The sequence below is a fragment of the Bufo gargarizans genome, chromosome 2, assembly GCF_014858855.1.
Source record: "Bufo gargarizans isolate SCDJY-AF-19 chromosome 2, ASM1485885v1, whole genome shotgun sequence".
Lineage (NCBI taxonomy): Eukaryota > Metazoa > Chordata > Amphibia > Anura > Bufonidae > Bufo > Bufo gargarizans.
The window spans coordinates 288,615,692-288,642,392 of NC_058081.1; the positions used below are offsets into that span (position 1 = coordinate 288,615,692).

At 43.7% G+C, this 26,701-nt stretch overlaps 1 protein-coding gene across 6 annotated transcripts in view; it reads left to right on the top strand.

Moving 5' to 3' along the window:
- TMEM117 (transmembrane protein 117) overlaps window positions 1–26,701 on the top strand; it is a 394,958-nt gene that overhangs the window by 330,232 nt on the left and 38,025 nt on the right. For all 6 annotated transcript variants that reach the window (XM_044280372.1, XM_044280370.1, XM_044280371.1 and 3 more), the window contains exon 6: window positions 2,001–2,160. In XM_044280372.1, the coding sequence (XP_044136307.1) occupies window positions 2,001–2,160 (160 nt within the window). The remainder of the gene's footprint in view (window positions 1–2,000; window positions 2,161–26,701) is intronic.

Genomic DNA, 26,701 nt, shown 5'->3' on the forward strand with positions numbered 1-26,701 from the left:
TATGTTTACCCTCTGTAGCTCTGCATCATGAAAGCCATCTCTACTTTACAGTACTCAAGAAAAAGAGAAAGAACTAGAAGGTCCAGAATCTGCATGGCTAAGCATTGAAGTCAGTCAGTAAGATATTAGCTGTTTAAGGCTGATAGAGACTAAACTGTGATGAGAGAAACATTGCTTGTACACCATTCCACGCTTTGACACAGTCCTGGGCAGCCATACATTAATCCTGTACCTCTCAGCTGGGAATTACAGATTACAGATCGAACTTAGAATTTTCTAGTGGTGCATCCCACATACATCATGTCACAGGCTACACATTTTATGACATATATTACCCCTATTGAATTACAATTAATATAGGATTTAATTGGATATATATGGGAATTATTGGCATCATGAACGGTTTTTGTATTTACTGCATATGTACAAGTGCGGCAGCATGAGCCTCCGCATCTAGTAAAACCATTATATATAAGCCAAGGATCCTTTTTATATTTAACCCTTTGTGTATACATAGAGGGGGATAGGTCATTTCTTAAAGTTCTAGGTCTTCTTGACACAATTTTACAACCTTGTTTTAGCATACAGTGCAGTACCTCATCATCGTAGAGAATAGGCAAATATTTATTATTATTTGTTGAATTGCTTCAAATTGCTTGCTGTATGTCAAAACAAGTGTAGGAATATTTTCATTTTTATTTTCATCTTTTTTCTCGATTTTGGGTATTTGTTTATGAATTATTTTCTTTTTGTTATTATTAATGTTTTTTTTTTCTTCACCGGTCTGGGGGGTAAATACTGGAAAAAGGAGTTCTCTCTACTTCTCTTCTTGGTTATAGCTAAACCTCTGGATATCATCCATTTTGGGTATGCTCTCTGCATCAACCTATTTTCAATAGTCTGAGCTTCCTTTTCAAAAGCCGCAGCAGTGCTGCAGTTTCTATAAGCACGTGTGAATTCTCCCACAGGAATTGATTTTATCGTGTGGGCGGGGTGGTGGCTATCTGCACGTAACAATGTATTCCCTGTTATTTCTTTGCGGAAAGTTTTCGTTTGTATGGTTTTATCGGGTATTCCCAAAAGTGTAAGATCAAGAAAATGTATATTTTCGGGACGCTCGATATATGTGAATTTTAAGTTATACGGATTGTTTTCGAGATATTGCATGAAGTGCTGTATGGCAGGCACATCGTCACTCTATATTAGGAGCATATGTGTAGTTCTGGCACCTATCTTCAGAGCTACTCCTGAATAGCTGATCAGGAGACCCCTGCTGGATAGGTCATCAGGATAGGTCATCAATATCTAATTGGCCAGGTTCCGACATCCAGCAAGCCTGCTAATCAGCTATTTGAAGAGGAGGCAGTGCTCCATGCGCGTGCTGCTTTCTCTTCACTACACTACATGTCATCTCCTGTGGAGCAGTGGAGTACTGTAATTACAAGTGCTCACCGCACTAAAGTGAATGGAGCAAGTACTGGTCATTACACCTCACCTCCGTAATGCCGAGACGACGGGCAGTGTAATGAACAGGAAGCAATGCTCACATGGAGCGCCGCCTCCTCTTCAAACAGCTGATCGGCAGGGATGCCAGGTTTTGGACCCCTGCTGATCAGAAATTGATAACTTATCTTGATGATAGGTCATCAATATAAATTGCAGGACAACTCCTTTAAATTATAGATAACCCATTTAAAGTCCGGTCCGAGATAAAAGAATCCTTTTAAAATGAAAAAAGCTCTGTCTGGTGACTGTTAAAGAGAACAGAAAAATGTAATACAGAAAGTTAATTTTATGATGTAATCAAACACTATAACCCAGTTCATTCTTAGATTGTATCATAATGAGAGAACAGATTATTGTTTCATTCCCTTTTGTTTTCATCCTTGGTAGATGCAGTATTTATGTTCCTTTGACGATCAGTGTATTTTTTTTTGCTGTTTGACTTTACTGTACTATGCTATATGTCTTTTAAATGAATGTGTTTCTCTTTCTTCTAGGACTGTTTTGTTCAGCCTGACCTCTGTGGTTGTTCTTGTCATTACTACTGACTGGATAAGCTGGGACAAGCTGAATCGTGGGTTTTTGCCCAGTGATGAGGTCTCGAGAGCTTTTTTGGCTTCATTTATCTTGGTGTTTGACCTTCTTATTGTGATGCAGGTATGCTGTTTATGTTTTTATATATGAAAACACATTATATTCTTCAGCAGATAGCATTAACCTCTTCTCTCCAAAGTCAGTTTTCGCTTTTTCATTTTCTATCCAGGAGCCACAATTGTTTTTATTTTTCTGTCGACAACCATATGAAGGCTTGTTTTGTACATGATGAGTTATACCTTTTAGTGACACTATGTAATGTTCTGTATAATATTTTGCAAACCTGTAAAAAATGTGTGTGTGGTACAAGAGGGATATTCCATCATTGTTTGTAGGGTTTCATTTTTATGGTATTCAGTATGTGGTAACAATATTCTTCTCCAACACAACGTTTATTTCAAAGCACAATATGTAATTTATGGTTGCAAGCAATCTGTCTTAGAATGTAAGGTTGGTTACCACCACTTACAGAACTGACTAGGGAGGTGAAGGGGAGCTCACTACACACTACACTGCTCTACAGTGAATAGAAATGATGTGATCCTGCCTATGATATCCCATCATGGTTGAACAGCCTCACCAATATGTAGTATATGCAAGTGACAGAGTGTAGTGTATAGTGAGGCCCAGTGATGGTCAGTTCGCAGTGTTTGCCAGTGAACACATGTGGGCTGCCATCTTTAGTAAGGTAGACTCACCCGTCTGGCGATGCACATGTAAGCCCTTACCCGTGCCGGGAGCCGGTCTGAAATCAAATGCAGTCAACGGGAGCAGGCAGTTCCGAGAACAGCCTGATGAAGGCCCCCGGCGGCTGTTCTCGTAACTGCCTGCTCTTGGTGACTGCATTTGAGTTCAGACCGGCTCCCGGCACAGGCACAGGTAAGGGCTTACCTGTGCATCGCCGGACAGGTGAGCCTACCTTACTAAAGATCGCAGGCCGCATGTGTTTGCTGGTGAACACTCTGGACTGACCATCACTGGTGAGGCCCCGCGCCCTAGGCAACTCTGAAAGTGCAGCCAATCATATATTTAAAAGTACACATAGTAAAAAAAAGGTTACTTTACAAGCTAGTTTGTTGTATTGTTCTTATGATCCATTGCAACCTGCAAATTGTTACCTGCAGAGTATTAAGTAATCCTTTGGGGAACATTCTCAGAGGGATCTTTGGTAAATGTAACTATGATGACAAATCCATCCTCCTTATTGTTAAAATGCTAGAGAGTTACAGCAGTGAGCAAAAAGAGTTAAAAAAGGAATTTGTTATATTCTGAGTATTTTAGGTAACATTAGGGCAAGTCGTTGGGCAAGAACAAGATTTCAATAAAATAAATAGGACAATGGGTATCCAGAAAATAAAATAAGAATTGAATACCGAAGGCCAGACAGGCTTGTCTTGGAAATAAATAATGGAGAAAGGAGCTGAAAATAATAAACAGAGATGGAAACTTGGTCAGCAGCGGGAAGACAAAATGAGAACAGAGCCAACCAACTGAGAAACAGCAGAAAAGAAGGAGCCAGGAGCTCAGAACCATAAGCATAGGAACACCGGCAAAGTCTGAACCACAAGAACAAAAACATCTGGAAAATAAAACGGCAACTCAAGACCAGTAAAAATCAGAGATTTAGGACTGGAAGCTTGGGAATGGAGGAGTAGGTCAAACACATAGACAAACCATGCAGAATGGAAAGATTTACTAAGCTAAATGTGCAGGAATGTTGACTGAATTTGCACACATTTTGCGTACCACTGGATAGTTTGGAAACGTGCATACAAAAGGGACATTGCTTAAAATGGTGTTTTGGTGTCCAAATTGCACCAAAATTGTTGCACAAAATATTGATTTAAAGTAAGCCAACCAAGAGGTGGCATATGAAGAGAAAAGCATCAAACATGATGCAATAGAATCTATCACACAGGATAATTCACTATGATAAATGTGATGCTTCTTCTGCCTGCCTAATCTAGTCTTAAGCTGTCTAATTTTAAGACAGTAATAATAAATCTCCCTTAAAGTTTCAGTAGCTGTCTATACGGAAATCAGGCTTTAAATAGACAAAGGAGCTGGAATTGAGAACAGATGGACCCAGTCTCCTGAATGACATAGCACATACAGTGTCTCTATCCTGATTTATGAGAAGGTTACATTCTCTTTATACTTCATTATTGTACATTTTAAAAAAATATATAGAAGAGTAGGTTTAAATGGCAAATATTTTACAATGCAAAATTGTCTGTAGAATATTTTTTATTTTATTTAGTGAGAGGAATTACTGTATTAGCATCTCACTGTGGACACATTTAATACATAAAACTTCTGGTAATCTCTCTGTTCATTAAGGCCAGGAGATTGCACACAGTTAAGTTTAATGAACCTGTCGTTTCACGGATAATTATGTAAACCTTCCCCCTTCCTCTGGAATAATGAAATGCTGGTATGATCCTTTTAATAAGCTTGTGTAGAAAAGGAGACATTACAGTTGTGTTATGATAGGAAAAGCTTCCTATAACGTTTATAAAATGTGAGCTACAAATAACGGTCCTCTGTATGTTTCAAGCAAATTGAGTTAAGGCCTCATGCACATGACCGTATTTTGTTTCTGTGTCCGATCCATTTTTTTTGCAGATAGGATGCGGACCCATTTATTTCAATGGGTCCGCAAAAAACGCGGACAGCACACCGTGTGCTCTCCGCATCTGTATGTCCGTTCCGTTGCTCCGCAAAAAAATAGTGCATGTCCTATTTTTTTCTAGTTTGCGGACAAGGATAGGCATTATTACAATGGATCCGCAAAAAAAACAGATCCGCAAAAAAAACGGATACCATACTGAACGTCATCCGTTTTTTTGCGGATCTGCAATTTGCAGACCGCAAAACACATACGGTCGTGTGCATGTAGCCTTACACTTATAAGTCAAGGAAAGGAGCATTCTTTGGAACACCTAAACAGCATGTCCCACCACTGTAGTATATAATCGTGTTGCTGACGTTTAAAGGTTTTCTCCGGGAATTAAGAAAATAAAATTACTGAAAATACTTACATTTTACTTTATTATAAATATATTTCCAAATACCCTTCATTAGTTAGGATTAGAGATGAGCAGAATTTTTTAAAAATTGATTTGGGCGCTTCGCTGAAAGAAATGTTTTTTTTTGCTTAGTTCCAGATTAATTTGTCATGAAGCTCGTAAAATCAGCTATATCATGGCCTGCAGTCATGCACATCACAGCGCATTGCAGCAGCATACATAGCTAGTCTGTTCTAGTAGTGAAACAGTTACTGTATGTCAGTATGACAGGCAGGTTTCATACAGTATACAGACGTTCACATCGTTGTGCAGGCCACCAACAGTCCTAGCTAACCAACCCCTAGCTAAACCAAAATAAAAGCATACAGCATTCTTTAGCAAAAGAGAAAAAAAAAAACACTGTGCGCCCCTGCAAGACCTGGGTCCCAGTGCCCCTTAGTGGATCAAAAGGACATGGAGGCAGTGCCAATAAAATAGTGGAGAAAAAAAATGGTTCTTTTAAGCCATGTTGTGGCAGTGCAAACACATGCTTTTGAATGCCTTCTGTAAGCTGTGGAATGACTGTGCGTCACTATTAGGCTCAGTTCACACTTCACTTATTTGGTCAGTTACGGGTCAAAAACACAGAACAGGTGCAGATCTTTTCATGATACCTTATCTGAGAGTAGGATTAGCTCCTGATTTTGGCTCACTTTACAGTAACTGCTGGAATTAACTGACCAAATAACTGAAGTGTAAACTCAGCCTTACAGGTCAATGCTAGCGTTGGGTATAATGTACTTAACCGTGAAGTGGCTAAAGATTCTACTATAGAGTGAAAGAGCTGTCTTATTTTACGTTGTCTGCTGTTTCCACATAGATTGCTAGTTAACCTGTTAACCCCTAATTCTAAAGTAGGAAAGAACTGTCTCATTTCACTGTTAGGGTCCATTCACAAGTCCCCTAAGTGGGGTGTCCACATACACATGCAGCCGAGCTAAACTTGGTTAACACATTAAATAAAAAATGGCACAAAAAGGTTAATTAACTCTTTCAATGTATTTCAATGGTTTTTGTTACAAGATGGCACAAGATAACACTGTGACATGTATTCAGTTATCAGTCAATTTTACTCAGCTACATCTGCAGATTGCTCGATAACATGTACTGTTAGGCACTGATTCTACTACAGCGTGAAAAAGCTGTCTCATTTTACATCGGCTGCAGTTCGAACATAGATTGATAGCCTGTTCTGTTAGCCACAGGTTCTACTAAAGTGGGAAAGAGCTGTCTCATATCATTGTTTGTGAGGTGTCCACATAGATTGTTAGCCACTGATACAAGTAGTGGCCTAGTCACAGAGTGGGGAGGGTGTCAGCAGAAAGTTTGTGTTGACGCCACTGTTTATTTTTCCCTTCTGATCGAACAGAAGAGCAGTCCAATGTGTACTGTTATTCCACTTTGGCATACTGCTCCCCGACAAGCGTCCCCGTCACCATGGGAACGCCTGTGGGTTAAAATATACAATCTGATCTGAGTTTTCACGATCTCAGGGAAAACTCAGATCCGATGGTATTTTCTAACCCACAGGCATTCCCATGGTGACGGGGACGCTTGTCGGGGAGGAGTATGCGAACAACTGTACAGATAGGAAAAAATAATGCCAAAATTCTAAATAACGAATATATTCACTATATTGCTATATATTTGTTTTTTAGAATATTGGTCATTTTATTTTCCATATAAAAACATGATTCCTCCCTGCTTAAGTTGCTTGTGGGCCAATGACTAATTGACCCACAAGAAAGAAGCAGGGAGGAATCATGTTTTCAGATGTAAAAAAATTACGAATATTCGATATAGCGAATATATAGCACTATATTCGCAAATTTACGAAGTTACGATATTCGCGATTAATATTCGCTATTCGAATATTCAAGCTCAACACTAATAGTGACCCAGTCACAGAGTGGGGAGGGTAGCAACAGCATGAGGAGTCAACATAATGGCCCAGTCATAGAGTGGGGAGGGTGGCAACAGCATGAGGAGTCAATACAGTGGCCCAGTCACAGAGTGGGGTGGGCAACAGCAGTGGCAAAGAGCACAAGATGGTGGCAGTAGGAGAAGATGTCAGAAGAGGGAGCAGGTGTGTTGGGGCATCAGTTGGGTGGCAGCATCAGAATAGTGATTGAAGCATGTGGCTAGAAGTAACAGGCCATATTTCACAATGTTCTGTGGGGGCAGCACACTGCAGTCAGAACATTACTGCCAGAATGATCTAGCCTGTTGTATCAGGCACCAGTGTGTGGAAATCCTGGCTTATATACACCTGATTCATCTTTATAAAGATTGATCTCTCAACATTTTGTGTTGAAAGGTGAGTTCCCTTTGAGGTAACTATGTCTCCTGCTGCACCTCACCTGATCTAATTTCACACTCCTGGCCAGGCAGGAAAGCTTGTCCAGGGCAAACTTGGCCAATTGCGGCCACAATTCAAGTTTGGCTGACCAGTAGTCCAGGGGATCGTGGATATGGGGTGACAGGGTAAACTCCAAGTATGCCATCACCTGCTGGTTCTGGTTCTCCTCCATGTCCTGCTGCTGGCTGGTTTGTTTAATAGGCAGGTAAAGAAATATAGTGGCACTGTAGTGGATAGCTCACCTCCTTTACAGTATGGAACTGGTGCTCTAGTCCGCAACTGATCACCCAATCAGTAAAGGGATAATTGGAAACAAATGGTAAGAGACTGGCACTCAATTATGTGGGTCATATAGAATGTGGCAATTTATTACAGCAGTTAATCACACTTAAAAAGGTAAACAATCAAATGCAATCCAATAAAATATCACATAAAAAATGGTGTTAAAATCAATTGATATAAGATAGAACCGCAGGATAAAACCACACTGGCAGCACTGGATCAAAGTGCTATATGTCCTTCAATTGTTAAGGTTATGCGTATAGTTTCTAACACCTGAAAATTTCCGGATCCAACACAGTTTTTTTTTAAAAGGGTAGTTACTTCCTTAATAATCACAATTTTCTCTCAGAAGTATTCCCTTGTTTGAGGGCAATGAGGACAATAATGGAGTCCGAATAACGGGACCTTGGTATCCAGTAAGTATAAGTATAAACTATATCTGGTAAGTAAGGCGTGGGTTGCTCTCTTACCCTTACTATATCGGGTACGTCACTTGGAAATTACTTCTCTCAAGTCTCCACTCACCACCTTGTACCGGTGTCTTCTTCTCCCGTTTGGCGTCCTCGTCCGAGACTTCCGGGTCACGTGATATATGTCTCGCGGGACTTGCCTGTTTGGTCCAGTATTGCTTACGAATATAAATTCGAAGATTCTTGTGAAGCGCTTCACAAATCAAATTCTCATCGGTCCTCTGTAGTTAGTCCAGATCTCTCTTTGTGGGGTGAACTTACGCCAAACGCGTTTCGGGGACCTCTCTTCCCTTCCTCAGTGGCTCAACCCCCATTGGGATGTCACTTCCTTTTATAGTTCACTCCGAATTATCGAAAACCTGGACCGGAATCGGGTTTTTAACTTCCTATCGCCACAATGCGTTATTGGTGCAATTTTTCATATTTATGCGTTTTTTTTATATTGTCTCCATCTGGTTGCGATTAAATCATATAATAAAGGAGACATCTCTGCGGTAATGCGTCCTTGAGATATACTTAAAAATAGATACATATATAACAATACAGTTTATTTCAAAGATAATTACTATAATATCAATGGGCCTATTTGTATTGGCCATATACAGTTAAAAGATCCACATTCTACTTCATAAACCTGCGGTGAAAACTCTACAACAATAATGTAAAAACGTTGCTAAAAATATATGATGATTTAAAATCCCAGAGGGGGCTAAGATATGTGCAATACAAATCACTCGATATATTGGTTATTTGTGGAGATTGAGTCCCCCATGTCACAGCCGAGGGGGCAAACATATTGCATTATTCGATCTGTATTATCTCTGGTTTCTATATTTTCAAACTTTTATTGTACAAACCGGATTCCAAAAAAGTTGGGACACTATACAAATCGTGAATAAAAACTGAATGCAATGATGTGGAGGCGCCAACTTCTAATATTTTATTCAGAATAGAACATAAATCACGGAACAAAAGTTTAAACTGAGAAAATGTGCCATTTTAAGGGAAAAATATGTTGAATCAGAATTTCATGGTGTCAACAAATCCCAAAAAAGTTGGGACAAGGCCATTTTCACCACTGTGTGGCATCTCCCCTTCTTCTTACAACACTCAACAGACGTCTGGGGACCGAGGAGGCCAGTTTCTCAAGTTTAGAAATAGGAATGCTCTCCCATTCTTGTTTAATACAGGCCTCTAACTGTTCAATCGTCTTGGGCCTTCTTTGTTGCACCTTCCTCTTTATGATGCGCCAAATGTTCTCTATAGGTGAAAGATCTAGACCGCAGACTGGCCATTTCAGTACCCGGATCCTTCTCCTACGCAGCCATGATGTTGTGATTGATGCAGAATGTGGTCTGACATTATCTTGTTGAAAAATGCAGGGTCTTCCCTGAAAGAGATGACGTCTGGATGGGAGCATATGTTGTTCTAGAACCTGAATATATTTTTCTGCATTGATGGTGCCTTTCCAGACATGCAAGCTGCCCATGCCACACGCACTCATGCAACCCCATCAGAGATGCAGGCTTCTGAACTGAGCGTTGATAACAACTTGGGTTGTCCTTGTCCTCTTTGGTCCGGGTGACATGGCGTCCCAGATTTCCAAAGAGAACTTCGAATCGTGACTCGTCTGACCACAGAACAGTCTTCCATTTTGCCTCACTTCATTTTAAATGATCCCTGGCCCAGTGAAAACGCCTGAGCTTGTGGATCTTGCTTAGAAATGGCTTCTTCTTTGCACTGTAGAGTTTCAGCTGGCAACGGCGGATGGCACGGTGGATTGTGTTCACTGACAATGGTTTCTGGAAGTATTCCTGAGCCCATTCTGTGATTTCCTTTACAGTAGCATTCCTGTTTGTGGTGCAGTGTCGTTTAAGGGCCTGGAGATCACGTGCATCCAGTATGGTTTTACGGCCCTGACCCTTACGCACAGAGATTGTTCCAGATTCTCTGAATCTTCGGATGATGTTATGCACAGTTGATGATGATAAATGCAAAGTCTTTGCAATTTTTCACTGGGTAACACCTTTCTGATATTGCTCCACTATCTTTCTGCGCAACATTGTGGGAATTGGTGATCCTCTACCCATCTTGGCTTCTGAGAGACACTGCCACTCTGAGAAGCTCTTTTTATACCCAATCATGTTGCCAATTGACCTAATTAGTGTTAATTGGTCTTCCAGCTCTTCGTTATGCTCAAATTTACTTTTTCCAGCCTCTTATTGCTACTTGTCCCAACTTTTTGGGGATTTGTTGACACCGTGAAAATTTGAATCAATGTATTTTTCCTTTAAAATGATACATTTACTCGGATTAAACGCTTGATCTGTCATCTACGTTCTATTGCAAATACAATTTTGACATTTGCCATCTCCACATCATTGCATTCAGTTTTTATTCACAATTTGTTTAGTGTCCCAACTTTTTTGGAATCCGGTTTGTAGAAGTGGTAGGGTGGACCCACCTCCAAGGGGGGATCAGAGTGCCGATAAACGGCCAGACATATGATCGCCCATTGGATGGGGGGCACACCCCCCATAGTCTAGAGAAAACCAAAGATTTCCAGTTCAGCATTTAAACCTGCTGGTAATAAGCTTCCAAAGTCGTATATACGCCGAGATTCCGCTCTGGACATTTTTTCCACATGTTCCCCCCCCCCCCCCCCTCCAGTGTGTATCTATCTTCTCCAGGGCTATGAATATCAGTCCCCTAGGATATTGGTTGTGGGCCTCTTTAAAGTGCTTTGAAAGTGAGTGTTTCAGGTATCCTTTTTTTTATATTGGACACATGTTCAGAAACCCTCACCTTTAACGCCCTCTTGGTTCTCCCAATATACTGTCTGGAGCAAGGACATTGGAGAAGATATATCCCACTGGTTGAGTTACAGGTCAAGGATTGTTTAATCTCCCATGAAAAAGCATTTTGAGTTGAATCTATTTTCTTAATATTCCTGGGGGCTTTTGTGACCTTGCAGCCAGCACATTGGCCGCACCTGTGGAAACCCTTTAGGCTCAACCAATTGCTAGTTGCTGGGGGTTTACTCGATTTGTTCTTAACTGATGGGGCCACTTTTATTCCCAAATTGGGTGCCCTTGTATAAGTGATCTGTGGTCTTACCAGTATAAGTGGACCTAATGTCTTATCTTGTAATAAATGGTGCCAATGTCTCTTGACTATCTCTTTGATACCCCTATACTGTGTGGTAAAGAGGAGCACTATTCTAAATTGCGGTTCCTGTTGTGCTTTCTCGGCAGGTTTATCTGTTAGAAGAAAATTCCTAGGTATTCTTTTCACATTTTCTAGAGCATCTTCTAACATCGAGCTTGGATATTGTTTTGCCATGAAATGGCTACTCTAGATATCCAGTCAATCTATACAGTGATAAACCACGAACAAGGGATAGACGCAATTAGAGCACAATTGCAGAATGATAGGACAATGAAGTTGGAACAAACTGAATTTATTTTAGATGGCATTAGACATATTTTACAGCATAATTATTTCTATTTCGAGGATAATTTTTATTTACAAACCAGAGGGACTGCCATGGGCACCAGGTTCGCCCCCAGTTATGCTAATCTGTTCCTGGCTCAGTGGGAGCAGACTGCCATTGATCCATATCGTGGGGGGGAACTGGTGCTCTGGCTTCGTTATATAGACTACGTGATTTTAATTTGGAAAGGAAGTGAGGATGGATTGCGTTCGTTTATATCTAGACTGAACAATAATGATTTTAACCTTGTGTTTACTGCAAGTATTGGTTTGGTGGAGATTGAGTTTTTAGATTTGTCAATAGCTAAAAGGGACAATAAATACATATGCAAAACATATCAGAAACCTTCAGCGAAGAATGCATTTATTTTACATTCAAGTTGCCATCTCCCCAGCTGGTTACTTAATGTTCCATTCGGTCAGTTCCGGCGACTAAAACGGAACTGTACCGAAGACCCGCAGTTTGAGAAAGAAGCCTTGGCCATAAATACTAATTTCATGGCAAAACAATATCCAAGCTCGATGTTAGAAGATGCTCTAGAAAATGTGAAAAGAATACCTAGGAATTTTCTTCTAACAGATAAACCTGCCGAGAAAGCGCAACAGGAACCGCAATTTAGAATAGTGCTCCCCTTTACCACACAGTATAGGGGTATCAAAGAGATAGTCAAGAGACATTGGCACCATTTATTACAAGATAAGACATTAGGTTCACTTATACTGGTAAGACCCCAGATCACTTATACAAGGGCACCCAATTTGGGAATAAAAGTGGCCCCATCAGTTAAGAACAAATTGAGTAAACCCCCAGCAACTAGCAATTGGTTGAGCCTGAAGGGTTTCCACAGGTGCGGCCAATGTGCTGGCTGCAAGGTCACAAAAGCCCCCAGGAATATTAAGAAGATAGATTCGACTCAAAATGCTTTTTTATGGGAGATTAAACAATCCTTGACCTGTAACTCAACCAGTGGGATATATCTTCTCCAATGTCCTTGCTCCAGACAGTATATTGGGAGAACCAAGAGGGCGTTAAAGGTGAGGGTTTCTGAACATGTGTCCAATATAAAAAAAGGATACCTGAAACACTCACTTTCGAAGCACTTTAAAGAGGCCCACAACTAATATCCTAGGGGACTGATATTCATGGCCCTGGAGAAGATAGATACACACTGGAGGGGGGGGGGGAGAAACATGTGGAAAAAATGTCCAGAGCGGAATCTCTGCGTATATACGACTTTGGAAGCTTATTACCAGCAGGTTTAAATGCTGAACTGGAAATCTTTGGTTTTCTCTAGACTATGGGGGGTGTGCCCCCCATCCAATGGGCGATCATATGTCTGGCCGTTTATCGGCACTCTGATCCCCCCTTGGAGGTGGGTCCACCCTACCACTTCTACAATAAGTTTGAAAATATAGAAACCAGAGATAATACAGATCGAATAATGCAATATGTTTGTCCCCTCGGCTGTGACATGGGGGACTCAATCTCCACAAATAACCAATATATCGAGTGATTTGTATTGCACATATCTTAGCCCCCTCTGGGATTTTAAATTATCATATATTTTTAGCAACGTTTTTACATCATTGTTGTAGAGTTTTAACCGCAGGTTTATGAAGTAGAATGTGGATCTTAACTGTATATGGCCAATACAAATAGGCCCATTGATATTATAGTAATTATCTTTTAAATAAACTGTATTGTTATATATGTATCTATTTTTAAGTATATCTCAAGGACGCATTACCGCAGAGATGTCTCCTTTATTACATGATTTAATCGCAACCAGATGGAGACAATATACAAAAAACGCATAAATATGAAAAATCGCACCAATAACGCATGGTGGCGATAGGAAGTTAAAAACCTGATTCCGACCCAGGTTTTCGATAATTCGGAGTGAACTATAAAAGGAAGTGACATCGCAATGGGGGTTGAGCCACTGAGGAAGGGGAGAGAGGTCCCCGAAACGCGTTTGGCGTAAGTTCACCCCCACAAAGAGAGATCTGGACTAACTACAGAGGACTAATGAGAATTTGATCCGTGAAGTGCTTCACAAGAATCTTCGAATTTATATTCGTAAGCAAAACCGGACCAAACAGGCAAGTCCCGCGAGACATATATCACGTGACGCGGAAGTCTCGGACGAGGACACCAAACGGCTCTCATCAGGTGCACTGGGTGGGGTCATTAGTTTAAATAGCACACTGCCCAGTGCCATGAGCGGATTATACTGTTCATTTTGGTCTGGGAAGCTTGGAGGGAAGGTTGGCTGTCAGTTCCTGCTCTCAGAGATAAGTGTCATTTCTAGTTCGGTTGTTTGTGTCTTCTATTCCATCCAGGTTCTGTGCGAGCAGACTGCTCCTATCTCCCCACTTCACCATCTTAGGGAGTTCAGGGTTTTGTCAGCCCAGGCTGGAGGACACAGCACACCTGCCTTGAAGGTCTGCTGTGGGCTGAGCAGTGCAGGGAAAGAGGTCAGGGAGAAGCTAGGAGCCTGGTTGGTGTGTTATCTTTTGTACAGAGTGCATGTCCGCCGTGACATATATGCATAACCTTAACAATTGAAGGACATATAGCACTTTGATCCAGTGCTGCCAGTGTGGTTTTATCCTGCGGTTCTATCTTATATCAATTGATTTTAATACCATTTTTTATGTGATATTTTATTAGATTGCATTTGATTGTATACCTTTTTAAGTGTGATTAACTGCTGTAATAAATTGCCACATTCTATATGACCCACATAATTGAGTGCCAGTCTCTTACCCTTTGTTTCCAGGTAAAGAAATATGCTCGTCAGAGATTTGAGACTCAAGTTGCTGCTGATGCAGCTGGTGCTGCTCCTCACCCCCTCCCCCACCCCTCCTCCAGTGAGCTCAGAGGGTACCCCCGGTCAGACATTCGTGAGGATGGGTGGTGGACCTTACCGCCTCATAATGATGATGAAGCTATCTCTTCATCCAGCTCCCACATGCAATCGGCTACATCATCATCCACTACTGTCTGCTCGTAACTTATGTCAATCTCACCAGTCTCATAGCCACCTCACTGACTACACTTGCTCCCACCCGACTGTCATCACCGCTAGTTGCACGGGAAAACGCAATGGACCTCTCCTCAAAGTCTTTGCTGGCCTGTAGCTGCTGACGGTCCTCACTAAGTTTGTCCTCATTGAAAAGCGGAGCACAGCTGGCAGCATGCATAAATTCCCGAGCAGAAGGAGCAGCAAAAGAAAGAGGCAGTTGTAAGACAGGTGAGGGTACAGAGGTTGTTCCTGGACCATGCAAAAAAAAGTGTGGTGTCAGAGTAACCTAACGACTCCTGGCTGTGGGTGTCTGATGTCAGCTGAGATGATAAAGATCGAATTAACCATTCCAGGACAGAGGGATTGATCATCATTGGCCTGTTGCCCCTTCTTCTGCTGCTACTTTTGTTGCAACATTTTTGCCACTGGCCATTGCTTTGGAGGGCCCTGACAGCTGCTTCACCGAATTTTAGAAAAATATTTGCTTTGTGACTAATTACTTTGTCACGAAGTGCATTATTTTAGTAAGTAGTGGGAAGTGGTGATTGTGCCGCCCCCCATCATTGTACCCATCAGATGGTGCGTTCATAGCTGATCAAGGCATCTGACATTGATATTACAAAGTAACATAAAATATATATTTTTTAAATCCTACTTAAATCTTCCATTTGATCGCAAAGAACCAGCTGCCGCCAGTCACCATCTTTATTGAAGATCTAGCATGAATTCTTGCGTGGGCCGTCATAATGTCATCACGTCAGCTGGTGTGGTGACTTTATAGCAGGAGCATCAGGATGGTAGATTATAGGAAAGACAGACAGCTCCCTTCGGCTGAGGTGGCTGAGGTGGTGGAGCTTTGACTGCCTGAAATCGGGTGCGTGCCACTGGGTGATGCAGTGGTTGCTGTGGCAGGCTGGACCACCACATTGGAGTCACAGTTCTTTCCACCACTTTATGGTGACACTGCATATGTTGACGCAGGGCCGTGGTGCCAACATTGGCACCCTGGCTACGCTTTACCTTCTGCCCACAGATTTGGCAAATGGCCATGTTCACCTCCTTTGATGGCTTAACAAAAAACTTCCACACTTCAGAGTAGGTGATTTTACCCCCAACACTCCCCACTGACTGACTGCTATGGCTGCTGCCTCAGTGAACCCCTGCATAACTACTTTCAGAGCAGGTAGGCTCCTGCAAAGCGGGTGGTCTACCCTGGGCACGTTTGGCTCCCACCTTCCACTGTTGCCACCCTGCTGACTCCCGGCCATGCTACCAACTTGCTGGCTCCACCGCTGCATCACGCACAAGCTGCCACCCTCTTCTCCTGATGATGATGAAGCCCCTTCGTCACCCAGCTCCCAATTGCGATCGGCTACATCATCATCGAGTACTGTCTGCATGTCACTGATGTCCTCCTCAACGGTCTCTGAGCCAGGAGCCCGACTGCTTGCAACACCAGATCCAATGCCACTCTCCTCATCACTACTTGCCTGCCTACCTGAGGAAGCAGCGGATGTCTCCTCCAGATCTTGGCTGGGCAGTAGCTGCTGACTGTCCTCTAGTAATTCGTCCTCACTTTGTAGTGGAGCTGAGCTCACAGCATATAATACTTCTCTGGCTGAGGGAACAGAAAAGGACAGAGGCAGGTTGAGGACAGGTGAGGACACGGGGCCTGTTCCTGGACCATGCCAACTAAGGGTTGTGTCTGACGAACACACCTCTTGGCTGGGGGTGTCTGATGTCACTTGTGACTAAGTGGATGACCGAGTCAACCATTCATGAACCGCTGGATTGCTGGTCAAGACACGACCGCTAGATGACACCGGGAGCTCAGCCCTCTCGAAGTGACCCCTGCTGCCACACCCCATTACTCTGCTGCGACCTGTGCCTGCCCCAGAAACATTTACGCCTCTGCCCCTCCCCTGTGCAGTCCCTGTCACTTCTCTGTCTGACATACTGTTAGATCAAGTAAATAAATAAAAAGGAAATTAATACACCCCAAAAAGGCAGTAATTTTCTCACTTCACCACACAACGGCTAATAATCTCCCTTTTTTTCCCACTAATACACCCCAAAAAAGGCTTTAGAACATATAACTGCACCACTGAATGGCAAATAAGTAGAGTTGAGCAAACCCGAACTGCAAAGTTCGAGTACCCGGATCCAAACCCAAACTCTGCAGCAAAAGTTCAGGTTTGAGTTCGGTGTTCAGGCATTTAATAAAGCTTGTTGAAAGGCTGCAAGGTAGCTAATCAACAAGCTTTTAAGCTGTGGGCACTTAGAAGCCATCACAGCCATGCCTAGCAATGGTGATTGACCCAGCCTCTATACAAGCTGGGTCACATGTAGCACCGCCCATCAGCTCTGAGTAGTGCAGGGAGAGGAAGCAGGCAGCTGAAGTGAGGGACAGTGTTAGGAATCTCATCTGGCTATTTATTCTGTGGGTGACCTATAATGATTTTTTTGTGGGTGCAATACACCAGCTTTTCACCCCTGACACAGAAATATAATAATTAATCTGGCTGTTAATTCTGTTGGTGACCTATGGTGATCTTTTGTGGGTGCAATGCACCATCTTTGCACCCCTGACACAGAAATATAATAATTCATCTGGCTGTTAATTCTGTGGGAAGCCTATAGCGATTTTTTTTTGTGCGTGCAATATCCACTTTTGGTGTGAGGTACACCTGCACTGCATACGTGACAGGGAAATTAATATAGTTAATCTGTCTGTTAGTTCGGTGGGTGACATATACCCATTTTTAGTGTGAGGTACACCTGCACTGCATCCGTGACAGCAAAATTAATATAGGTAATCCGTCTGTTAGTTCGGTGAGTGACATATACCCATTTTTGGTGTGAGGTACACCTGCACTGCATCCGTGACAGGGAAATTAATATAGTTAATCTGTCTGTTAGTTCATTGGGTGACCTCAAAGAATGAGGATAGCATCAAATAAGGGACGTGGTCATGGTGCTGCTGGTGTTGGTGGAGCTCCTGTTGCAGGGAGAGGACGTGGTCGATCTGTGCCAGCTACACGCCCAAATAAAACACCTTTCTCAGGTGCACGTAGGCGACAAAATGTTCAGCGTTAATTTGTAGGCACGAATACTGGTGTACAAATAGTGAGGCCAGAACAAGTAGAGGCAGTAGTAGATTGGGTGGCTGACTGCCTCCAGTTCCTTCATTGTCTCCCACCCTGTCCTCTGCTGAAAGCGCAGAATTGGCACCTGCAGCCCATGTGCATCTGTTTTTCACCTCACCCCCTTGCAAATCGGCCAAGTAGCCTGAGCCCCAAGTCATGCAGCAGTCTCTTATGCTTTTTGACGACTCTGCTGTCAGGGTTTCCATGGGCCATCAACCTAGCCCTGCCCTAGAAGTGGAAGAGATGGCACTGATGCCTAACCACTTATGTATCAGGATGTGGACATGGGAGGACCACTGCAGCACGTCTCTGATAACGAAACACAGGGGCCAACTGCTGCGGCTTTCTGCAGTGTGCAGACCAGCAAGGAGGGCAGGGTTGAAGCGTGGGTGGAAGATGATCTGGAGGATGATGGAATCAAGGTCATGCGAGTGACGTGTGCAGTTCGGAGGAAGAGGTGGTGATCACACATCGCCAGCCGCACAGCAAAAGAGGGAGCAGGGTGCAAAAGCAGAGTTGCCGTCCCCTAGCCAGTACGCCTGCTACTTCCCACCGTACCCAGAGACTAAGCACACCAAAGCCAGCTCCAAGGAGTTCCTTGGCATGGCAGCTCTACAGACAATGTGCTGACGACAAGACGCGTGTGGTTTACATGCTGTGCAATCGGAGCCTGAAGCAAGGCATAAATGTTGTAAACCTGAGCACCACCTGCATGACCAGGCATCTAAATGCAAAGCATGAGCTGCAGTGGAGTACATAACTCAAAAACCATGAAAGATCTAAGGCTCCTCCTGCTCTCTCTTCTGCTGTGGTCTCGGCCTCTTCCTCCCCCTCTGGAGTGACAGTGGCACCTGCCACCCCACAAACAGAGGATGTGGCAGCAACACCACCCCATCCACCACCACCACGTCACCGTCACCAAGCATCTCCACACTGTCCCATGGAAGCGTTCAGCTGTCCATCCCCCAAACACTGGAGAGAAAGAGGAAGTACCCCCCTACGCACCTGGTCCTGACTGCAAGCATTTCAGAATTCCTGGCCTTTGAAATGCTGTCATTCCTTCTGGTGGAGACGGAGACTTTTAAAAACCTTATGGCGGTGGCTGTCCCACAGTATGTGGTTCCCAGCCACTACTACTTTTCCAGGTGAGCCATCCCTGTCCTGCACAACCAAATTGCGGACAAAATCAGGTGTGCACTGCGCAACGCCACCTGTGGCAAGGGCCACATAACTACCGATACGTGGACCAGTAAGCACAGGCAGGGACGTTATATCTCCCAAACTGCACACTAGGTAAATGCAGTGGTGGCTGGGCCTGAGGGGGATAGCAGTTTGGCGCATGACCTTCCGTCACCAAGGATAGCAGGACGTTTCTCGTTGGCTTCTGTTTCCTCCTCCTCCTACTTCTCTTACTCCTCTACCGCCTCCTCATCTGGTCAGCATAACATCTGCACCACCAACTTCAGCACAGCCAGGGGGAAACAACAGCAGGCTGTTTTGAAACTCATCTGTTTGTGGGGGAAAAAAACCACACCGCGCAGGAGCTGTGGACGGGCATGGAACAACAGACCAATGAGTAGTTGGTGCCACTGAGCCTCAAACCCGGCCTGGTGGTGTGCGATAACGTGCACAATCTCATAGCAGCTCTGGGCCTAGCTAGTTTGGTGCACATCCCTTGCCTGGCACATGTGCTGAATTTGGTGGTGCAGAAAGTATGGGCCGTTTGTGCGCACTTTTGGTGTTCTCATCCTGCTGCTGCTTGCCTGTCTGCCTTGCAGCGTAACTTCGTCCTTCCCGCTCACCGCCTCATAGAGCAACAGCAGGCAATAGTGGAGTTTCATCTGCAGCACGCACGGGTGGGTCACTCTGCGGAACAGCACCACTTCACCACCAACAAGTGGGCCTCCATGCTAGACGTGTGTGCCATGTTGCGCTGTTTCGAGTACTCCATCAACATGGCCAGTGCTGATGATGCCGTCCTCACCATTACTATCCCACTTTTATGTCTCCTTGAAATAATGCTTCATGATGATGGAAGAGGATGTGGCACAAGAGGAGGAGAAAGAGGAATCGTTTCCATGGTTATCAGGCCAGTCATTCGCAAGTGGCTCGGAGGGTGGGTTCCTGCACCAACAGAGGCCAGGTACACAACTGTCCAGCCAGGACACAGTTCTGGAGGATGAGGAGGATGATGATGAGAAGAAACTGTGTTCACACCAGGGTGGCACCCAAAGCAGCTCATGGGCATCATTGGAAAGTGGCTGGGGGGGATACAGAGGACACAGATGATACACCTCCCACAGAGGACAGCTTGACGTTGCCTCTGGGCAGCCTGTCACACATGAGCGACTACATGCTGCAGTGCCTGCGCAACGACCTCTGAGATGCCCACATTCTAACCAGTGCTGATTACTGGGTGGCCACCCTGCTGGATCTCCGCTACAAGGACAACATGCCGTCCTTAATTCCATCACTGGAGCGTGATCGGAAGATGCGCGAGTACAAGTACATGCTGGTAGACGTGCTGCTGATGGCATTCCCACCTGACAGCGGGGGCTCAGTGGAAGCACAAGGCGAAGGCAGAAGAGGAGGAAGAAGTCACCAACTCATCTGGGGCACCTCCAGCACCTCAGAAGGGAGGGTTAGCATGACCGAAATGTGGAAAAGCTCCACCAACTGATACGGAAGATCTTAGCAGAAGGCAGCATTTCAGCAACATGGTGGAACAGTATGTGTGCACATGTCTACACGTACTGACTGATGGGTCTGTCCCAGGGGCGTAGCTAAAAGCTCATGGGCCCTGGTGCAAGGATTCAGCTCGGGCCCCCCTTCCCTCAGTGCTTTGTGGCCAGGAGCAGGGAAGCACATAGACTTCATGCTGCCTGAGGCAAAAATTGAAACGGCACTTTGACCTTACCCCTTCCCACCAGTCGAGGTGTAACTTGACCAGCATGTACTTTCTATAATACCAGTGTCTTCTTATGTGGCACAAGGGTCTTTGGGCCCCCTCAGGCTCCTGGGCCCGGTAGCGACTGCTACCTCTGCACCCCCTATAGCTACGCCTCTGGTCTGTCCCATTCAACTTCTGGGTGTCCAAATTGGGCACATGGTCTGAGCTTGCCCTTTACGCCTTGGAGGTGCTGGCCTGCCCTGCGGCCAGTGTATTGTCTGAAAGTGTGTTTAGCACGGCAGGGGAGGGTTGGGGGGTGATCACAGACAAGCGCAGCCGCCTGTCCACAGTTAACGTGGACAAGCTCACGTTCATTAACATTAACCAGGCATGGATCCCACAGGACTTGTCCATACCTTGGCCAGAGTAAAGAGATATACCAGCCGTACCCAGCCATAGTTATACTCCAGCGCACCTTCTCTTGCGTTCTATTTTCCATTTCCCAATGTTTTGGGGCCTTCCCAAATTCATAAAAAATAAATAAATAAACAAGGGAAAACAAACAAAAAAAAAACTGTGTTGGCTATCTCCTTCTCCACCGCCGCTTCCACCTACACTGCCATATCTACTGCCTTCTCAACCTCCTACTCCACTTTGACATCCGCCTCCTAGTTCAAGATTATTATTTTTTTATATTGTAAGTTATTTTAAGTCATTTTCCTATCCACATTTGTTTGCAGGGCAGTTGTCTTGCTCTTAACCCGAACCCGAACTTTGACCCGAAGTTTGGCCGAACCCGGCGAGCCCAAACATGCACGGGTCCGCTCATCCCTACAAATAAGCCCTTATTTTCTCCACTTATACAAAAAAGGCTTTAGAACATATAACTGCACTGCTGAACGGCAAATAAGCCCTTACTGTATTGTTTTCCACTAATACACCCCAAAAAAGGCTGTAATTTTCTCACTTCACCACACAATGGCTGATAAGCCCTTTTTGTTCCACTAATACACGGCAAAAAAGGCTTTAGAACATATAACTGCACGGCTGAACAGCAAATAAGCCTTTATTTTTTTCCACTTATACATGCCAAAAAAGGCTTTAGAACATATAACTGCACCACTGGATGGCAAATAAGCCCTTATTTTTTTCCCACTAATACACCCCAATAAAGGTTTTAGAACATATAACTGCACCGCTGAATGTTAAATAATACTTTTTGTTTTCCACTAATACACACCAAAAAGGCTGTAATTTTCTCACTTCACCACACAACGGCTAATAAGCCCTTTTTTTTTTTTTCACTAATACACCCCAAAAAAAGGCTTTAGAACATATCACTGTGCCGCTGAATGGCAAATAAGCCCTTATTTTTTTCCACTTATACAGCCAAAAAAGGTATTAGAACATATAACCGCACCGCACAAAGGCTAATAGGATGTAGAAATATTTCCTAGTAATACACCCTGTTAATGGCTGTATCACACAGCACTTGCAACCCAATAACAAGAAAAGTTTGCTGGAATTACAGAGGTATCATCTAGCGCCTGCTAATGTCTCTCCCTGCACTAAGTACACTGGAAAATGGCTGAATCCAAGATGGCCGAGGCTATTTATAGGGCTTTGACATCACAGGGCTGGCTGCTGATTGGCTGCATGCATGGCATTGTGGATGATCCCTTGTTCCAGAGTTCTTTGCTCCAAATCCTAACATGTGCAGCGGCCATTTTAGGAAAAATGCGCTTCGTTACTATGAAGCATCAGGAAATTCGGATTCAGTGCAAATCAATTTTTTCCTGAAATTTTGATCAAATTCCATTTCGGCAACTTCGATTCGCTCATCTCTAATCAAGGTAGCAGTGGCCAGCTCTTCTTGCTCAAACAGATGAGGTAAGTATTTACTGCCATTCAGGGAAAATTAATTCACTACCAAGAAGCATGAGGAAATTCAGCTTTGTAGAGTTCGATTCGCTCAACACTAATTGAAAGCTTTTAGCAACACTGTCCCTGGCGCTTGTAACATCTCTACCTATGCTGAGCTCACAGTGAAATGGAGGAGACCGCGTGGGATGATGCTTTTAATTGCCACGAAGAGTCAGGAAATTCACTGCAAATCAAATTTTTCCTAAACTTTGGATTGAATTCCACTTCGGATGCTCAACACTAGTTATAATGGCTTGTTTTGTCTGGGAAGAAATCATTAGGAGAAATAAAATGGCTGCCATCCTATTAATATACACATAACCTGTCCTAATCACACAGCAGGACAAGTTACTTCACAACACTAAGCTAAAGAGCTGCCTCATCCTCCTCTATGCTCTGCTTGTCAGGGATTATCCTGAATGCTGCTGCTAAGATCTTCAGCTGAATCTCTGTAGGGATGGAGTTCATGAGGAGAATGAAGTTCAGAGAGGAGGGTAGGGATGTGGCTAATGAGCAGCAGCACTTGTGTGTAGTCTACATTTCCACAGCCCCAGATTACCACAGTGTGTCCTGTCTATCCTCTCTGTACTTCAGTTGCCTCATCATAAACTCAATTCCTAGACAGATTCAACTGAAGATCTTATCAGCTGTATTCAAGATTATTCAGTTTTACCCGTTCTTGTATTACACTCTAATTTCCAATAAGAACCTGGTCCTGATGAGACTTGTAATTCTCTTGTCACTATTATGATGTTCTGCTGCATGTGGGATGTGTATTAGGATTTGTTCATATCTGAGGTAGTGACTTTCGCCATTCCGCTCTTTCATAGGAGCACAACAACAAAAAGCATGATAGTTTTGCATCTGCCTCATCATGGACAAGAACAATACCTGATGGTTCCTGCAAACTATGATGAGATCTGATGGGTTTCTGTCATGGAGGTGGCAAGCTGCAAAATTGTGTCCACCATGTATAGCCTGAACTGTTGACTGAGGCCACAACACAGATGTGATCAAAGCCTTGTGTGTTGTATAGCATCAGATCATCATGTTCTGCAACAGCTGAGATGTGTATTATGATGTTTTGCAGCAGCTGAGGTGTGTATGATAATGTTCTGCTGCAGCAGAGCTGTGCATTATGATGTTCTGCAGCAGCTGAAGTGTGTATTATGCTGTTCTGCTGCAGCTTAGGTGTATATTATATGGTTCTGCAGCAGCTGAGGTATGTATTATGTGGTTCTGCAGCAGCTGAGGTGTGTATTATGAGGTTCTGCAGCAGCTGAGGTGTGTATTATGAGGTTCTGCAGCAGTTGAGGTGTGTATTGTGAGGTTCTGCTGCAGCTGAAGTGTTTATTATGCTGTTCTGCTGCAGCTTAGGTGTGTATTATATGGTTCTGCAGCAGCTGAGGTATGTATTATATGGTTCTGCAGCAGCTGAGGTATGTATTATGTGGTTCTGCAGCAGCTGAGGTATGTATTATATGGTTCTGCAGCAGCTGAGGTATGTATTATGTGGTTCTGCAGCAGCTGAGGTATGTATTATGAGGTTCTGCAGCAGCTGAGGTATATATTATGAGGTTCTGCAGTACCTGAGGACTGTATTATGAGGTTCTGCAGCAGCTTATGTGTGTATTATGAGGTTCTGCAGCAGTTGAGGTGTGTATTGTGAGGTTCTGCTGCAGCTGAGGTATATATTATGAGGTTCTGCAGTACCTGAGGGTTGTATTATGAGGTTCTGCAGCAGCTGATGTGTGTATTATGAGGTTCTGGAGCAGCTGAGGTGAGTTTTATTATGTTCTGCAGCAGCTGAAATGTGTTTGGAAGATTATGCAGCAGCTGAGATGTGTATTATGATGTTCTGCAGCAAACGGAGGTATGTATTATAAGGTTCTGCAGCAGTCCGAGAGACATGAGTTGTGGCTGGAAGTTAGCATTGGGGAGGATGGAAGGGGGGGGGGGGGGTGTTAAACAGTAGCAGGCACAGTTCATACAAAGATGCCCCATAAAAAACCTATGTGTTACACCAGCCTAAAGGAAATACTTTTTTCCTTTTTTTTTCCACTCAGTCTGGGATTGTGCTTTCTTTCTGGTACATAATAATGTATGTCACACAAAAGCAACTCATACACAGAATTCATGGGAATCATGGGTACCACCGCAAAATGAATTCCTGTTAATGTTCCATAGTTGGACCTGGCATTGTTTTCTGTCACTTCACAAAATATTTTTCTGTCTTTTTGCTTATAAAAAGCAAAAATATAAAAAAATGCAAAATATATAAATGTCGTGTTTTGGGTGGCTTTCATTTAGTCACACATTTCTACATACATTTTTCATGCAGTTGTCCAGTCCTAGAGAGAAAGTTGCATTTTAGTAACACAGTAACATGGTTAATAAGTCCGAAAAAAGACATCTGTCCATCCAGTTCAGCCTGTCATCCTGTAAGTTGATCCAGAGGAAGGCAAAAAAAAAAAAACTGTGAGGTAGAAGCCAATTTTGTCCACTCGACTTCAATCAGGCAATCAGAATAACCCTCTGAATCAACGACCCATCTCTAGTAGCCATATTCTGTAATATTATTACACTCCTGAAATACATCCAGGCCCCTCTTGAACTCTTTTAGTGAACTCACCACCACCACCTCCTCAGGAAGAGAGTTCCATAGTCTCACTGCTCTTACCGTAAACAATCCTCTTCTATGTTTGTGTACAAACCTTCTTTCCTCCAGACGCAGAGGATGTCCCCTCGTCACAGTCCTAGGGATAAATAGCTGATGGGATAGATCTCTGTACTGTCCCCTGATATATTTATACATATTAATTAGATCTCCCCTCAGTCGTCTTTTTTCTAAAGTGAATAGCCCTAATTTTGATAATCTTTCCGGGTACTTTAGTTGCTGTCACGCCCTGCCCTGTGAGTGATCTGAGAAGATCTGTCAGACTTGCTGCACGTGAATCGGTCTGACAGATTGCTTTGTTGTGGTTTTGGGCAGGATCCCACCTCCTCACAGGTTCTGCTCATTAGTTATGAACAATTGGAGAAAAAAAGAAATGGATCGCACATCCACTGCAAATCCTATGATCTCATCCCTGCATATCTGCAGGAGACAGCACTAAATAGCGCATGTGTACCACCTCCATGCTACACGCTAAATGAGGCATTAGTGTACATTTTGATCAAAAGGCATAAGCCCACTCACCACGCCAAGGTCGCCTCAATGAGTGGGTCCAATGAGTGACCTTTCCCTGTTCCCTAGCTGTGGGGCCTAGCCTGCTGTTTTGTTTAATTTTGTTGTGTTTGGTTTGCTTCCCTTCCCTCACCTACCGTAAATGTTGCCCTCCTCTGAACCCTCTCCAGCTCTGCTATGTCTGCCTTGTTTACAGGAGCCCAGAACTGTACACAGTACTCCATGTGTGGTCTGACTAGCGATTTGTAAAGTGGTAGGACTATGTTCTCATTACGTGCATCTATGCCCCTTTTGATGCAACCCATTATCTTATTGGCCTTGGCAGCAGCTGTCTGACACTAGTTTCTACAGCTTAGTTTGCTGTTCACTAAAATTCCTAGGTCCTTTTCCATGTCATTGTTACCCAGTTTTTTACCATTTAGTACGTATAGGAGTGGGACTGGCGGGCATTCCCGGTAGCATCCGGCACTGCCAGTTCTGGAGAACTCATGCAGGCTGTTCTCTGCTGGAACCGCCTGGGGCAATTGCTGCCCGCACATGTGAAACTAACCTTATTCTTACATGGGCACATCTTTTAAGCAAGGAATCTTTATTTCTAGAATAAACGTAATAGCTCCATTGAATCTCGTGTGCTTCTTTTTAAATAATGCATAACAGTTCTTAGTATTTGAGAACAACACGTCTGCAAGGTTTACATTTATAGGACAGAAAACATTGTGAAATCTCCAAACATGACATACGCTGGCAGCAGTGTAAGA